At 35.7% G+C, this 18,099-nt stretch overlaps 1 protein-coding gene across 1 annotated transcript in view; it reads right to left on the bottom strand.

The window, feature by feature from the left end:
* Nucleotides 1-693: 693 nt before the first annotated feature.
* NUP54 (nucleoporin 54) overlaps nt 694-18,099 on the bottom strand; it is a 32,561-nt gene continuing 15,155 nt past the window's right edge. The window contains exons 7-12 of the mRNA XM_040237104.1: nt 16,554-16,608; nt 16,019-16,112; nt 8,098-8,205; nt 3,667-3,786; nt 3,286-3,396; nt 694-1,323 (exon numbers count right to left, since the gene is read on the bottom strand). Coding sequence (XP_040093038.1) covers nt 1,195-1,323; nt 3,286-3,396; nt 3,667-3,786; nt 8,098-8,205; nt 16,019-16,112; nt 16,554-16,608 — 617 coding nt within the window. The 3' untranslated portion in view covers nt 694-1,194. The remainder of the gene's footprint in view (nt 1,324-3,285; nt 3,397-3,666; nt 3,787-8,097; nt 8,206-16,018; nt 16,113-16,553; nt 16,609-18,099) is intronic.

The raw sequence follows: 18,099 nt of genomic DNA on the forward strand, positions 1-18,099 counted from the left end.
AAGAATCACTATTGCATATTACCATGTCTAATTTAGATTTTCCAGTGTTTTCAGATACTAATGATGTATTAGAGAATTCTTTATCCTAGGTGATATATGAAGTAATTTCTATTTGCTGTACTCTGGTCAAAATACATCAGTATTGAGGGTGAAGTGAAAGTCTCTTAGTTGTGTCCAACTCTTTGCAACCCCATGGACCATAGTCCTTGGAATTCTCCAGGCCAGAATACTGAAGTGGGTAGCCTTTCCCTTCTCCAGGGGACCTTCCCAACCCAGGGATCAAACCCAGGTCCTCCCGCATTGCAGGCAGATTCTTTACCAGCTGAGCCACAAGGGAAGCCCTTCACTTTGAGGGTGAAGTCAGACTTGAAACCAGGTTAAAACTGAAATACTAGAGTTGTGATTATGATTTAATATTGTATGAACACGAATCATCTTTCTCCCAGAACCAAATAAAGCACCAGACAGAATTATATAAAAAGTAATTATAATCAAGAATTTATTTATGTTTTCATATTTTTTAGAAATAAAGAGGTTTAAAAAACAAAAAATGGTGCAAAAATGATAAAATGTAATTCTTCTGTTATATCCTAATTGCTTATGTGTGTTCTGTAAATTCCAAATAAGTAAAATAATATAAAAATATATATTCAATCTTTATAGAATGAAAAGAAAACCACATTAATCATTAAATACTCTTGGATTTTTTTTACTCCTCCCACAGATGAATTCACAAATATAAAAACTGACATTTACATTCTGAAGTACAAATCTCCAGCAGCCAAGTAATTATACAGTTTATTTTGTTCTGTGCAAAGTAGACATTTCATATTTACTTGCTATGGAAAGCAGAGTAAAGGCTCAATGGAGAATAATCATTAAACATTGATTATTTTTAAGAACAATGCTGTTGTAAAAATGTACAATAGTATATATTTTTGGTAATTATGTATTTCTCTTTTAAAGTAATTACAGCTTTTAGATATAAATCTTTCAAAGGCTAGCTCTGAAGAGCAGTGAGGTGACTGTTATTTCAAATTTGATGATTAATAATTTTTCAGTAACCTTCTCAAAAACCAAGTCAGGAGAGAGGATTGTTTTTTAACCCCCCTCCATGTGGTCAGTTTCATTTTTAAAGGCCTGATGTAACAGGAAGATGTATTTCACAAACCTTTAACACAAGTTTGTGAGCTGTCAACTGAAGATACCACCTCTGATGTGGATGGTTTCATTCAATCCATGTTCTACCAACTTGATATCTTCTAAGTCATCTTTTATGATGCTAATCAAGTGGCTAAGGCCTTCCTGTTGTTGTTTCAAATGCTAGAAAGAATCAAAAAAACATCAATGTATTTCTCTATTAAACTGCAAGCTGCTTACAAGAAAAAGGCTATTTTTCATTATTTTACTAGCAATATAGGACTCAGTCACTCTCATAGGCATATTTTAAAAATTTGCACTGTATCTTTTGCTAACACTTTTAAATACAGTTAAATACTGTGAAAATAAAAATCAAATATGTAATATAACAAATTTTACAAAAGATGCAGATTTTTACAGATTTCTTTTACCAACCTTTGATAGAAAATCAGTTATATTAAAACAATGCAAGAAGGTACTCAAATATAGATTAACAAAATAATCATTCTGAGAATTTCCATGTTTTAAAGTACAAAGTATAAACGGATGATAACGGTGGTAACTACTATTGCTAACATTTCAGGTGTTTATATTATTCGCAATTTTATTGCATACATAAACTCATATAGTTATTCCAATATGTTGGAATTGTTCTCAGTTAATTATAAATATGAATATAATCAGGTATATGTATAAATTAAAAGATGCTTACTCCTTGGAAGGAAAGTTATGACCAACTTAGACACCATATTAAAAAGCAGAGACATTACTTTGCCAACAAACGTCCGTCTAGTCAAGGCTATGGTTTTTCCAGTGGTCATGTATGGATGTGAGAGTTGGACTATAAAGAAAGCTGAGCACCGAAGAACTGATGCTTTTGAACTGGGTGTTGGAGAAGACTCTTGAGAGTCCCTTGGACTGCAAGGAGATCCAACCAGTCCATCCTGAAAAAGATCAGTCCTGAGTGTTCACTGGAAGGACTGATGCTGAAGCCGAAACTCCAGTACTTTGGCCACCTGATGCGAAGAGCTGACTCATTTGAAAAGACCCTGATGTTGGGAAAGATTGGGGGCAGGAGGAGAAGGGGACGACAGAGGATGAGATGGTTGGATGGCATCACTGACTCAGTGGACAAGAGTTTGGGTAAACTCTGGGAGTTGGTGATGGACATGGAGGCCTGGCGTGCTGCAGTTGATGGGTTGCAAAGAACTGGACACGACTGAGCAACTGATCTGATACTCTTTGAGAACCCAGGAGCCAAACTAGTTTTTAGTTGGATAAAACAGCAATATTCATTCTAAAACACATAATAAAATTAGAGAAATAAGGACATTTATAACTACCTAAAATCCTCAGGCCATGCCAATTAGTCCTATCTAATATGTTCCACAAAGTTGCCATCTTAATATATGTTTTTAGACAGTTGCTGGATGGATGGACAGCTTTCATTAAACCAATCTGTATTTATACTAATGAAAGTAAGCTAGAGTAGTACTTCCTAACATTTTCATAGAATTGAGGCTTAGATAAGTGGTCTGAGGTCTTGGCTCCTGCAGCCTCCACCCAGGTCCCAAGGCTGATGGGATAAGTAACCCTCCCTTCATTCAGCAACTACCATCCTACTCTTGGGTACACCATATAAATGGAATCACACAACTTTTGTCCTTTCAAATAACTGGCTTATATCACATAATGTCTTCAAAGTTCATCCATGATGGGTATGTGTGTGTGTATAAACTGCCTGCCTTTTTAAGGCTAATATTCCATTGTATACATATACCATATTTTGTCTACTTACCCATCTGTGGACACCTGGATTGCTTCCACTCTGGCTACTGAGAATAATGCTTCTATGAACATGGGCATGCAAATATCTGAGTCACTACGTTCAACTCTTACAGGTACATAACCCAGCAGCAGAATTGCGGGACTGTATTGTAAATTCTATATTTAATAAATTAAGGAAGCATTTTTCACAGTGCCTGTGTATATCATTTTACATTGCAACTAGCAATGCATGACAGTTCCATTTTCTTTACATCCTCTAAACGTGTTATTCTCTGGAGGGTGTTTTGTTTTGGATAATAGCCATCCTTATGGATGTGAATTCACCTTTTAAAAAGTGCACTCTAGTGGAAAACTTACCTGCTTGATTTCTCGTAACAGATCTGCATCTATGTAGTATCTTTCTTCAGATTTGACTGCTCCAAAGTGATTCTGCATCCTGATTTGGGACATCAGTTCATTTAGTCGGCCCTTAAAAATAATACTGAGTTGAATTAGAACTGCTCACAACAGCAATCATTTCTAAGAGAATGTTTTAAAAGGATGGATACTACTCTAATTAAAGGTGTTTCAATTCTCCTTTTGTACCTTATTTGAAACATTAATACAATCATACAATTAATACATGATTAAGAGTCTACTTTAGAAAGCAAGTTTTAATTAAAAAGAACACATACTTAAAGAACAAGTAACATTTCTCTTCTGAGCCACCTGAAACAAATTCTAGCTTTATAGTCTTACCTTAAACTGAGTAGGGGCATTTAGTTCACCCTGAATTGTATCTAGCTGAACTCGCAACTGCTCTTCATCAGCTTGGATGGCATACCCACTCTTCCTCTGAATTTCCTGTTTGATTAGGACCTACACAAAGAAAGCCCAACAATAACAATAGAATTATCTCTCTTCATTTATGCAGGTAATTTTATTACACATCAACTGTTGAAAGAAATTAGCTAAATACACTAAGAATAGTTATAACCGTTCAAGATTTGAATTGTTTGCCCATTCTTATTAGGCAGGTTACGTGAATTTACTTTCAATGACTACATTATTTTCATGATTAGCCAATAATTAAGTATTCTTATATCAAGGGGGATATACAGTTTCTAGTTTTGACACTCTGAACAATGCTATAATAAACAGTTGTGTGTGTGTATATATCTTTATTTACTGGTATAGACTGCCATGAATTTGAGATTGCTGGGTTTAAAGGTAGGTGTATTCAGTCTTCAGAAGCTGCTATATTGCTTTCCCAAATATCCTAGTAACATATATTCATAAGACACACATAAGACTACCCTTTTCCACACATTCCTGTCAGCAACAGGTAATGACATTTGAATTCTCTCCCATCTGATGGGAGAGTGAGCACTAAAGCATCACACGGTTTTTCTTTTTAAAAGTCTGCATCCCCTTGATTGTTTTCTCTTTCTTGGCCACTTGACTTCTGGGATCAGTTAGGATCTTAGTTCCTCGACCAGGGATTGAACCCAGACTCCCTGCAGTGGAAGCGGGGAGCTTTAACCACTGGACCACCAGGGGATTCCACCCCCACCTTGAATGTTGAAGGACCATCTTCCATCAGTTAAGAACTATTTCGCATCTGCCCTTCTGTGAATTGCCTTTACACATTTGCCTGTATTTCAATTGGGGCTTTAGGGGTCAAAATGTAGCACTTTGTAAGATACAAATATTTACAACTAAAGTCAGTGCTGTTTGCAAATTCACAATTTTCTTTTTCTGAAATCACTTGACTACTGACAAATGGCTTGTGTTTTCTTTTGCTATACAATATTTTTGTTAGTCAATTTTGTTTTTTTACAGTTTCTGGTTTTCTGGCTACATGTCTCTTCAATCCCTAGGTTGTTCATGTAGCTTCATAAATTTCTTAAGAGTTAAGTCTTTAATACCCCTTGTTTTTGTATATGGGCTTCCCTGGTGGCTCAGATGGTAAAGAATCTGCCTGCAATGCGGGAGACCTGAGTTTGATCCCTGGGTTGGGAAGATCCCTTGGAGGACGGGATAGCAGTACACTCCAGTATTCTTGCCTGGAGAATCCTCGTGGACAGAAGAACCTGGAGCTAATTGGTACATGGTGTGATAGTGGTCAAATTTTCCAGATGGATGGACAATTACTCTAGCATTATGTATTAACTAAACCCACTGAATTGAAATATCACCTTTTTCATATTAAGATACAACATGCACCTATTTCTGGATTCTCTATTTTGTTCTGTGGATCTTCATGTCCAATCTTACACCAAGCCCATGCTAATTTGATTACAAAAACTTTAAAATAGTTTCTAAAATTTGATAAAGCCAACTCCGCTACACTATTTCTTTTTTGTTTTCCTGAATCTATTCTCAAGTTATCCTTACTTATGTACTGAAAGATTTTAGAGTTTTTTTAAAGCTGTAATTCACTCTTAAAATTTATAAAGTAGATATTTTCTCATCTAAGAATATGGTTTAATCTGTGAAAACTTTAATTCAGATTGTATACTTTCCTCACAGATTTCTAAGTATTTTAGTTTTTTCATGATAATGAATGGAATACTCTTATTTCCCTTAATAGTATAAAGAAACATTGATTTTTAAAACACTGATTTTAAAACACTAACACTGATTTAGTATAAAGAAACACTAAAAATCTCATATTTAGCCATCTTACCACATTAATTCTATTGTTTATTTCCTTGGGTTTTCTAGATACACAGTCATATCATCAGCAAAGAGATGATCTCTTTTCATTGTTTTATACTAGTTTAATTACCCTGCTTATTTACAAAAAACTTATGTATTTTCCTTCCATGTGTTGCTAGAATAAATTATGTTCATAGATCCTGTTATAGAACCAACCTTCCATTCCTGAAATTAACCTTAGTCAAAGTATATTATATTCCTTTAAGAAAAAAATTACATTCCTTTAGAATTTGATAATAGCTGGATTCTCTTATAGTTCACTTAGGTTTTGTGCACTTGTTTTCTTTTGTCACATTACTGAGTTATAATTCACATAGAACAAAATTCACCCTTCTTAGCAGTACAGTTCTATGTATTTTAATGAACACAGGTTACCATCACCACAATCAAGATATGGAACATTTCTATCACCCAAAAAGTTCCCTCCTGCTCCTTGTAGTCTCCTCTCCCTTACCGTCTGCTCCTAGCAACCATTGATCTATTACATACCTCTCGCTGTGCCTTTTGCATTGTATCATATAAATGGAATTATATATAGCCTTTCAGTCTGGTTTGTTTTACTTAGCATAATCTGTACCTATATGAGAATTATCTGTTCATAAATTTTTATTTTGGGATACTAAAAACTGATATTTGGCTTCCCTGGTGGCTCAGAGGTTAAAAGCGTCTGCCTCCAATGCGGGAGACCCAGGTTCGATCCCTGGGTCGGGAAGATACCCTGGAGAAAGAAATGGCAATCCACTCCAGTATTCTTGCCTGGAGAATCCCATGGACGGAGAAGCCTAGTAGGTTACAGTCCACAGGGTCGCAAAGAGTCGGATACGACTGAGCGACTTCACCTCACCTGAAAAACTGATATAAAATGCTGCAGCTGCTCTGGAAAAATAATTTGGTTATTGAAAAGGCTGAACACAGAGGTACACATTACCAAGCAATTGCCATCCTTGGTTTATGTATCCCAAGAGAAACAAAAGCATATATCCACACAAACACTTGTACACAAGTGTTAATAGTAACATTATTCAGAATAGCCAAAAAGTTTAAACAACCAAAATGTTCATCAGTTGATGAAGAGATAAAATCTGTTAATCATACAATGAAATATTATTCAGCAATAAACAGGAAGTACTGTTACATGCTACAACATGAATGAACACTGAAAATATTATGCTGAGAAAGCCAGTTAAAAAATATCATATTTTATGATTTCATTTACAAGAAGTGTTCAAAAATAGGCAAATCAATAGAAATGCAAAGTTGTTGCTTACAGGTAGAGGGTTTAGGATGAAATGGGAAGTTGCTGCTTATGGGTATGGCTTTTTTTTTTTAATTTAGAGTGATGCAAATGTTCTAAAACTTGATTGTGGTGGTTGTACAAAGTTGTGAATATACTAAAAATCAAATAGGTGAATTGTATGGTATATGAATTATATCTCAAACAGCTATATTTTTCTTTTTGTCTGAAATAAAGTAACTTTAGAATTAGCTCATTAATGTTTAGACAAATGAATCTATTTGACCTTTGTGCATTTTCCACTGTTGGATCTTTAATAACTTCCCCAATTGCTTCTATGGTGTTTGTCTATTCAAGTTTTTTTTCTGTAGGTCAATTTTAATAATTTCCATTTTGCTAGAAAATCATCTAACATCTAAATTTATTGCCCTGAATTCCACTGTAGTATTTTCTTATTTTCTTGTGTATATATGTGGTATTATCTCCTTTCTTACTTCTAATTTTATCTTTTCTGTCTTTAGGCTCATGAGATGAGTCTTTTTTTCCTTCTTCAGATTCATATTTAGCCATTTTAATGGTCTTTTTAAAGAAACAGCTCTTCAACTTATTCTTTCTACTATGATTTATTTTTTTCTGCTTCACTCATTCCACGTTATCTTTATTCCCCTCTTACTGGTTCCTTTTGGCTTATCTAGATAATATTTTTTCTTGAGTACTAAGTTCTCTACTTTTTGCATCTTGTATCTTTAAAAAATGAAGTTTTTTAAGGCTATAAATTTTTGTCCAAATTTCTGCTATATAATGTTTGTTTTCATGATAATTTCAATTTCATGATAAATTTCAAGCTGGTATTCATTGTTTTATTTCCTTGTTAATTTCCAAGTTCTTTTGTTGCTTTTCATTCATTAATGGTTATACTTGCTATTTTTATGAAAACTCGATATTAATGATCTGATGCCTACCTTTGCTACCTCATAAAGATGACTCATGTTCTCACTGCTTTCCTCCCACCCTCTCAACAAAATGCAAGTTTTAGAATATTTTCACTCTCTTCACCCAATCCTCTCCAGAGATCTCACCTCAGAGTTCTAAGTTTTAATGAGAAAGTTTGGTACTTTCAGACTATAATTATTTCCTTTTAGTCTTTTTTTCCTATTGCAAAAATCCATATTTAGCACTTCCATCATGTATATAGCCTTATAAATGTTGGGAGAAAAAAAAATCCAAATCACTACCTGTAAAGTTCTGTGGGAAAGGTCCATAAGTTTCCTCTTGTATTGTGCAATTTTGGCCATGGTTGTAGTTTGATTCTTCTGTAATTCACCAATATCTTCAGATATTATCTGTTTAAAACAATTTTTTAAGGTAAGTAAAGTATCACAACTATTTATTAAGTTCACTACAAGCAAAAGATGAGCCTGAGATTCATCTCTCAAAATATAAACTCCTTTAAACCTACTTTTGTATTTCTTCCACTTTTGTACATCCAGAAGTTAAAACGTACCATTCAAAAATTTCTTTAGAGCTCCAGGAACTTTAGTGATGAGGCAAAGTGTACAGAATAATAAAACATATTCTTCGGAAGTAATTAAGGAATTTGAATATTGTGGAATAGAGCAAACAACCAGGCCATGAAAGTATAAAAGTTAAGATCTATAAAGTAACATGCAGGAGCCTTAAGAGACAATTAAATCTAATTACTTGAAGAAAGTATAGTATACACTGTGCTTAGTTGCTCGGTCCTGTCCGACTGTTTGCAACCCTATAGACTGTAGCCTGCCAGGCGCCTCTGCCCATGGGGATTCTCTAGGCAAGCATACTGGAGTGAGCTGCCATGCCCTCCTCCAGGGCATCTTCCCAACCCAGGGATCAAACCCAAGTCTCCTGCATTGCAGGTGGATTCTTTACTGTATGAGCCACCAAGGAAGCCCTGTATAGTACACGGTCCAATAGTAAGTTTAACAGAATACTATGGAGAGAGATGCTCAGAGTGGAGGGAGAAAGGAAGGATATTAATTACACAACTGAGACATTTTTATGTCTCTGCAGATAGTTAATTTGTTCTTTGCTTGGCCTAAAATCCTACTGTTCTACCTTATGAAAGTCTTAACCTTACAGAATGAGTTAAAATCCTAGTTCATTAAAGCTTCCCGATCAAAATTAACCCCAATATGACTGTTCCTATCATAATCATTCTGTGACACTGGCTTATATTGAGATGCTATAAGTAAGAGTGTAAGAAGATTGTACAGGACATATTTTAGCAAGTTTACCTACACATGTCACCTTTTAAGGAAACTTCAATGCCAGGCCATGTGGAAGGGACACAATTAGGTAACCAAATTTTATATTATGTAACCCAGGCACCCTCTCCATCCCAATTTTGAAAAGTTTTCAGGGCTTCTAGACAACAAGAGTAATTATGATTCTATAGCAGCAATAGTAAGAAAAAACAGAAATGTTACCACTCACAGTATTTATTGACAAACACTAAAACAATCTAGAAATTAACCAAGAAAAAATGCCTATGCTTTTTAAAATTTATTTTAAAACTATTACAAAAGACACAAGAGACTTCAATGAGAAAAGGAACATGTTTATAATGGAATAACAATATTACTAAGATTCAATTATATATTTAATGCAATTCCAACTAAAATTCTAGCATTTTGACACTCAATTTTAAAACAGTTATAGAAGAATGAAGATCCATAAAGAGCTTTAGAAGTGTGAAAAGAACAAAGGCTGGAGATTCACTCCACCACATATCTTTAAAATATTTTGCAAACCTGTAAGAGTATAAAAAATGTGAAACTGATTTAAGAACGGACTATATCACATATATATGGGAACCTGGTTTGGTAAGTGCTTTGATAAACCACTGAGGAAAGTATCTGTGTTCTGTGGATAACACTGGAAAAAATAAGCTACTATTTAGAGCAAGTTCATATCATATAGTATATATAAAGTGAATTCCATGAGGACAGAAGACTCAACTGTGAAAGGTTAAACCCTACAATAATAGAAAAAAAACTGCAGACTAAAGACCTTGGATGAGGAATGATTTCTTAAGAAAATTCCCCAAAAAAGAAGACACAAGGCCAAAAAAAAAATGGCTATCATTACATTAAAATTAAGATTTTCATAAACAAGACCCTACTTATGGCACAGGGAACTATACTTAATATACTGTGATACACCAAAATGGAAAAGAATATGAAAAAGAATATATATATATATAAATATATATTTTAAAAAACTGAATCACTTTGCTGTACAGGAGAACACAGCATTGTAAATAACAACAAAATAAGTCTTCAACTATGGACACTACAGACAGAATTAGCAGAGAAATAAGAAAAGTAGATTTTTAAAATGTTAGACGACGGATTAAAATCTGGAATAAAAGATGAACTCCTGAAATGCAAAAAAAAAAGATATGCAGTCCATCAGAAAAACTGGCAAATGATATGAACAATTTTGATTCTAGACCAAATGACTAGATAGGTGCCGCTCTGTCTTTCCTGTTGAAGATAGATGTAAAATGAACAGAATGCATGGGCAACCATCTGAGGACTCTGAATCTGAAGTACCACTGAACTAGTGAGTTTACCATTATTTTGCCCTCAGTTTGGTTTCAACACAGCCTAAAACCTAGAAGTGGGCATCATGCTGATAACTCCAAGAAAAACCCATACCTCTGGTGCAAGCAGATACATTATGGTATACAGAGAAGAGTTTCTCACTTTTAACACTATTAATTTGGGCCAGATAATCCTTCATTGCAGTGGTACTGTTCTGTACACTGCAGGATGTTTATCAGAATCCTGGCTTCTACCTGCTGGATAACTGTAGCACACACCACCATCGCGACACCACCCACCACCCTCGCCCAGCTGTAACAACCGAACAAGTCTCTGGATACTGCCAAATGTGTCCTGGGGGACAAAATCATCACCACACACCCCAGTGAGATCTACACTCAACCAATCACTAAAACAAATAATAGGTGAAATGACAATACATTAAAATAGAATACTAAAAAATGTCCAAATGACCCAGAAGAAAACAAAAAAGAGGAAAGAGGAAAGAAAAACAGAGTGAACAGTTAACAGTAAGACTGTAGGCCTAAATCTAAATTTTATGCTATCTACAAAAAACTTACTTCAAACATGATAAAGGTAAGTTAAAAGTAAAAGGATGGAAAAGATACAAGATCACTAGTCAAAAGAAAGCTAGAGTGGCTTTATTTGATAGCAGAGAAAGCTGACTTCCAAGCAAAGATAATTGCTAAGCATAAAGAGGAACATTATGGTATATGCCAAGAAAATATAACAATCCTAGATACCTAACAGCAAACCTTCTAAAATATGTGAAAGGAGAAAAAGACAAATCCAAAACCACAGCTGGAGACGTCAACGCTCCTCTTAGAACTTGTAGGGCTTCCCTGGTGGTTCATTGGTTAAGAATTAGCTTGCCAATGCAGGAGACATGGGTTTGATCCCTGATCTGAAAAAATCCCACATTCCATGGAGCAACCAAGCCTGTGCCCCACAACTGTTAAGCCTGTGCACCACAAGAGAAGCCACTGCAATGAGAAGGCCACATACCACAAAACTAGAGAGTAGCCCGCACTCTCTACAACTGGGGAAGCCCATGCAGCAGTGAAGACTCAGCACAACCAAAAATAAACAGATTAATTAAAAAATAAACAATTAGTAGAAAAATCAATAAGAACTTAGAAGAACTGAGCAATCTATCAAATGGATCTCACTGACACCAACAGAAGACTTCAAGAATAGCAGAACACACATTCTTTTCATAAGCCTATGGATTAAAACCTTTGCAAAGTTAAAAGAACTAAAATCATAAAAGTTCTCTGACCATAACAGAATTAGACTAGATAACAGAATAAAAAATTTTTTTAATGAATCAAAGATGACAAATACAACATTATCAAATTTTGGGGGATTCAGGTAAAGCAGTACTTAGAAGAAAATTAACAGCATCAAATGCCTTTATTAGAAGTCTCAATACCCTAAGCTGCTACCTTAAGAAAGTAGAAAAAGAAGAGAAAAATAAACCCAAAGCAAGTAGAATAAAGGAAATGGTTAAAGCCAAAATTTATAAAACCAAAAATTTATAAATTTATTACTTTTAGTAAACAGAAACCTAGAAAAAAATCAATAAAACCAAGAACTTGTTCTTTGAAAAGATCAATAAAATTGATAAACTTCTAGCAAAACTGACAAAAATAAGCACAAATAATAGCTTCTCTGTCCTTACTTTCAAGAACTTTGGTCACACCCCATTTATAGTACTATGCACAACTCATTTTAAAAGAGATGCCAATAAATTCAGTGTACCTAGTCTAAGATAATCTGATTTCTGGTGTTGACCATCTGGTGATGTCCATGTGTAGAGAATTCTCTTGTGTTGTTGGAAGAGGGTGTTTGCTATGACCAGTGCATTCTCTTGGCAAAACTCTATTAGCCTTTGCCCTGCTTCATTCTGTATTCCAAGGCCAAATTTGCCTGTTACCCCAGGTGTTTCTTGACTTCCTACTTTTGCATTCCAGTCCCCTATAATGAAAAGGACATCTTTTTTGGGTGTTAATTCTAAAAAGTCTTGTAGGTCTTCATAAAACCGTTCAACTTCAGCTTCTTCAGCATAACTGGTTGGGGCATAGACTTGGATAACTGTGATATTGAATGGTTTGCCTTGGAAACGAACAGGGATCATTCTGTTGTTTTTGAGACTGCATCCGAGTACTGCATTTCAGACTCTTTTGTTGACCATGATGGCTACTCCATTTCTTCAAAGGGAGTCCTGCCTGCAGTAGTAGATATAATGGTCATCTGAGTTAAATTCACCCATTCCAGTCCATTTTAGTTCGCTGATTCCGAGAAAGTCGACATTTGCTCTTGCCATCTCCTGTTTGACCACTTCCAATTTGCCTTGATTCATGGACCTGACATTCCAGGTTCCTATGCAATATTGCTCTTTAAAGCACTGGACCTTGCTTCTATCACCAGTCACATCCACAACTGGGTACTGTTTTTGCTTTGGCTCCATCCCTTCATTCTTTCTGGAGTTATTTCTCCACTGATCTCCTGTAGCATACTGGGCACCTACCGACCTGGGGAGTTCATTTATCAGTATCCTATCATTTTGCTTTTTCATACTGTTCATGGGGTTCTCAAGGCAAGAATTCTGAACTGGTTTGCCATTCCCTTCTCCAGCCAAAGATGAAGAAGCTCTATACAGTCAGCAAAAACAAGACTAGGAGCTGACTGTGGCTCAGATCATGAACTCCCTGTTGCCAAATTCAGACTTAAATTGAAGAAAGTAGGGAAAACCACTAGACCATTCAGGTATGACCTAAATCAAATCCCTTATGATTATACAGTGGAAGTGAGAAATAGATTTAAGGGACTAGATCTGAGAGTGCCTGATGAACTATGGACGGAGGTTCGTGACATTGTACAGGAGACAGGGATCAAGACCATCTCCAAGAAAAAGAAATGCAAAAAAGCAAAATGGCTGTCTGAGGAAGCCTTACAAATAGCTATGAAATGAAGAGAAGCAAAGGAGAAAAGGAAAGATATTCCCATTTGAATGCAGAGTTCCAGAGAATAGCAAGAAGAGATAAGAAAGCCTTCCTCAGCAATCAATGCAAAGAAATAGAGGAAAACAACACAATGGGAAAGACTAGAGATCTCTTCAAGAAAATTAGAGACACCAAGGGAATATTTCATGCAAAGATGGGCTCGATAAAGGACAGAAATGATATGGACCTAACAGAAACAGAAGGTATTAAGAAGAGGTGGCAAGAATACACAGAAGTTAACTGTACAAAAAAGATCTTCAAGACCAAGATAATCACAATGGTGTGATCACTCAGCTAGAGCCAGACATCCTGGAATGTGAAGTCAAGTGGGCCTTAGAAAGCATCACTATGAACAAAGCTAGTGGAGGTGATGGAATTCCAGTGGAGCTATTTCAAATCCTGAAAGATGATGCTGTGAAAGTGCTGCACCCAATATGCCAGCAAATTTGTAAAACTCAGCAGTGGCCACAGGACTGGAAAAGGTCAGTTTTCATTCCAATCCCAAAGAAAGGCAATGCCAAAGAATGCTCAAACTACCGCACAACTGCACTCATCTCACATGCTAGTAAAGTAATGCTCAAAATTTTCCAAGCCAGGCTTCAGCAATACGTGAACTGTGAACTTCCAGATGTTCAAGCTGGTTTTAGAAAAGGCAGAGGAACCAGAGATCAAATTGCCAACATCCGCTGGATCATGGAAAAAGCAAGAGAGTTCCAGAAAAACATCTACTTCTGCTTTATCCAAAGCCTTTGACTGTGTAGATCACAATAAACTGTGGAAAATTCTGAAAGAGATGGGAATACCAGACCACCTGACCTGCCTCTTGAGAAACCTATATGTAGAGGAGCAACAGTTAGAATTGGACATGGAACAACAGACTGGTTCCAAATAGGAAAAGGAGTACATCAAGGCTGTACACTGTCACCCTGCTTATTTAACTTATATGGAGAGTACATCATGAGAAATGCTGGGCTGGATGAAGCACAAGGTGGAATCAAGATTGCTGGGAGAAATATCAATAACCTCAGATATGCAGATGACACCACCCTTATGGCAGAAAGTGAAGAGGAGAGTGAAAAAGTTGGCTTAAAGCTCAACATTCAGGAAACTAAGATCATGGCATCTGGTCCCATCACTTCATGGGAAATAGAAGGGGAAACCGTGGAAACAGTGTCAGACTTTATTTTTGGGGGCTCCAAAAATCACTGCAGATGGTGACTACAGCCATGAAATTAAAAGACACTTACTCCTTGGAAGGAAAGTTATGACCAACCGAGAAAGCATATTGAAAAGCAGAGACATTATTTTGCCAACAAAGGTCCGTCTAGTCAAGGCTGTGGTTTTTCCAGTGGTCATACATGGATGTGAGAGTTGGACTGTGAAGAAAGCTGAGCGCCGAAGAATTGATTCTTCTGAACTGTGGTGCTGGAGAAGACTCTTGAGAATCCTTGGACTGCAAGGAGATCCAACCAGTCCATCCTAAAGTTAGGATACCAGTCCTGGGTGTTCATTAGAAGGACTGATGCTGAGGCTGAAACTCCAGTACTTTGGCCACCTCATGCAAAGAGTTGACTCATTGGAAAAGACTCTGATGCTGGGAAGGATTGGGGGCATGAGGAGAAGGGGATGACAGAGGATGAGATGGCTGGATGGCATCACCGACTTGATGCACATGAGTTTGGGTGAACTCCGGGAGTTGGTGATAGGGAGGCCTGGCATGCTGCGATTCATGGGGTTGCAAAGAGTTAGACATGACTGAGCGACTGAACTGAACTGACTGAGTCTAAGATAAGGCCTGGGTATCATGTAACATTTAAAAACCATGTTGGAATCTTTAGCCAGAGAAAATATAAGAAGAAAAAATGATCATGATTTTCAACTATCTTAGGGATGCCATAGGAACATAGTGGTTACCTACAAAGCATGCCTGAGAAAATGGATATAAATTATAGTAAGACAGATTTTGAATCAATGTAAGAAAGAGAACCAGCATCAATCAGAGCGAGCTGACAAAAAAATGGATTGCTTCATAAAACAGAAGCACTTCATTACTCAAATACAGTCTGAATGATTATCTAATTAGGAGTTCCACATAAGACGACTTGGAAGTGACCTCTAGAACCTTTAGGCATTTGATTACAAAAGTCTACTTTAAAAATGTTAAGCATTCATTAATTTAAAATTTGCTTCATTAACCTATTATTATAATGTACTATGACAACACAATCATAATTATAGCCCTCATTTTGATAAGGCCCCATAAATAAAAGTGTTTAATAAAACAATCTTTTCAATTCCAGCCAAAGAATCCATAAGTCTAACTTATTTGCTAAAGTCAACAATTCTAAACTCAATGTTAAATCAGATTTACATGATTTTTGGAGGCTCTATAAATAAATAAGTTATGTAAAAGTATAATTCGTAATTCATAGTATACACTATAATGTTTCTCATAAGACAAAACAGTAACTAAAACACATGGTAAGAACAAGGGTCTGTAACCCCTCTACTACTCCTAGGGCCAGAGAAGGAAGCTAGATTCTTACATCTAATCTGGTCTGATGTTGCTTAGTCATCTGATCTTGAACCTTCAGTCTTCGAAGAAGTTCTTTGAAACCCACCATTGGCACAGGAATTAACCTGAAGAAACACAAATGGTCAATTTCCAGACCAAAGCCTATATTATTACAAAATACACGGTAAGGTTTTCATAATAACATTCCTGTAATTCACATTTCTAGGGTTAAAAGGCAGATCTATGACTATGAAATCAAGTGTTACACCACAGAGATTTCATCCAACCTAATTTTAGTGAAGAAATACAGCAAGGTCAAAAACTGCAGTATTAAATACAAACATATAATTAGGGCATTATGACTTAGATTTTAATCTTTTCACCACACAGTGCATCCTAATTATAATCAAAATTCTTTAAAAAAGAATGAAAAGGAAGATAAACTCACTTTATTATTTTTTCTATAAACTCACTTTAAATGTAAGAATTATAGTTAACAGCTTGCATCTGCTTCCCTGGTAGTAAATATTAGTTTGTATATAAAAACAAGATGAAGATACACTTACTTTTCAGAATCAGGGTTATCGACTTTGGCTTGTTCCCAGATAATAGGATCAACACCTACCAGAAAGAAGAAATATTTTTTCCAAAAGGAACTATTTCCCATTTTTATAATATTTGTATGGGAAAGGCCCTCCTAAAGTGAGACACAAAACCTAAAATCTATAATGAAAAATGATTGTCAAATATGACTATAACAAGAATAAAAAATTGTTTTGTAGGATACAGCTTTAAAAAAAAAAAGTACCTCAAAAGCAAGTATCTATAATAGGGTAATAGATTAATCTCCAGAATATAGGAAGGGATCCTCTAAATCACAAAGACAAAAAATTTAATAGAAAATGGGCAAAGAACATGAATAGGTAATTCACAAATATTATAAACGTGGCTAATATAAAAAAAGCTGGTCAACTTTAGTAATAGGGAAATGCAAATGAAAGTAAGTATTAACTTTTTGCCAAAAGAGTGGAAAAATTAAAAAGACTGATTATCTCCATTGTTGGCAAAAATAAGAGCAGAATGAGAAAATATTAGAAAAATTAAAAATGTGAGGAAAAGTAACACATTCCTATTATGAATGTCAATGGCTGATCTTGCTCTGGAGGGCAATTTGGCAGTACCTAACAACAATACATGAAGTACTGCCAACCCTCTGATATCTGCAGAGGGTGGCGTTCAGGACCCACCCCACTCCCTGGGAATGCTCAAGTCCCTGGTAAGAAAGGGTACAGTATTAATAATATTTGCATATAACCTACACCCATCCTACCATACACTTCAAATCACTTGTGGGTTACTTATAATACCTAATACAATGAAATGCCATGAAAATAGCTGCCAAGGTGCGGCAATTCAAGTTTTGTTTTTTGGAACTTCCTAAAATGTATTTCCTGTTTTGCACCTGTGGTTAGTTGAAGGTACAGATGTGGAACCTGCAGATGTGGAGCCCCTGGACACAGAGGGCTGACTGTACACATGATCTCAACTTGAAAATTTCACTACCAGCAATCTATTCTAAAAGAAAATGCATTCCTGTGCATTTTAAGACAAGTTTACAAGGAGGTTAACTGTTACATAGTTTATAATAGTGCAAAGGTAGAAACAGCCTAGGGGTTAAATGCAGTAAGGTACATCCACAGTATTCCACGCAGTTTTTAAAAAAGAGTAAGATTTATCTTTATGTACTGACATGGAAAGCATTAAGGAATACTATAAGCAGAAAGGCAGGTTGTAGTAAATGTGTAGTTCAGAATTCCTTTTTCAAGGACTTTATATACAAATACAGACAGAAATGCTTACATGAAAATCACAGATAAAGGATTGATAAAGTTCAATAAATTATTAATAGTAGTTACTTCTGCGGAAGAGAGGTAAAGATCTGTCACTCAGTTACTTGAGATATGCCATCTAGAAACTTTTACAGTGAAAACACATTCAGGTTTTACTTGAATACTCAGTTAAAATAAGAGATAAGCTAGACAAAAATACTCCTTTGGACTATAAGGAGATCCAACCAGTCCATAAAGATCAGTCCTCTGTGTTCTTTGGAAA

The sequence above is a fragment of the Oryx dammah genome, unplaced genomic scaffold (genome assembly GCF_014754425.2).
Source record: "Oryx dammah isolate SB20612 unplaced genomic scaffold, SCBI_Odam_1.1 HiC_scaffold_3, whole genome shotgun sequence".
NCBI lineage: Eukaryota > Metazoa > Chordata > Mammalia > Artiodactyla > Bovidae > Oryx > Oryx dammah.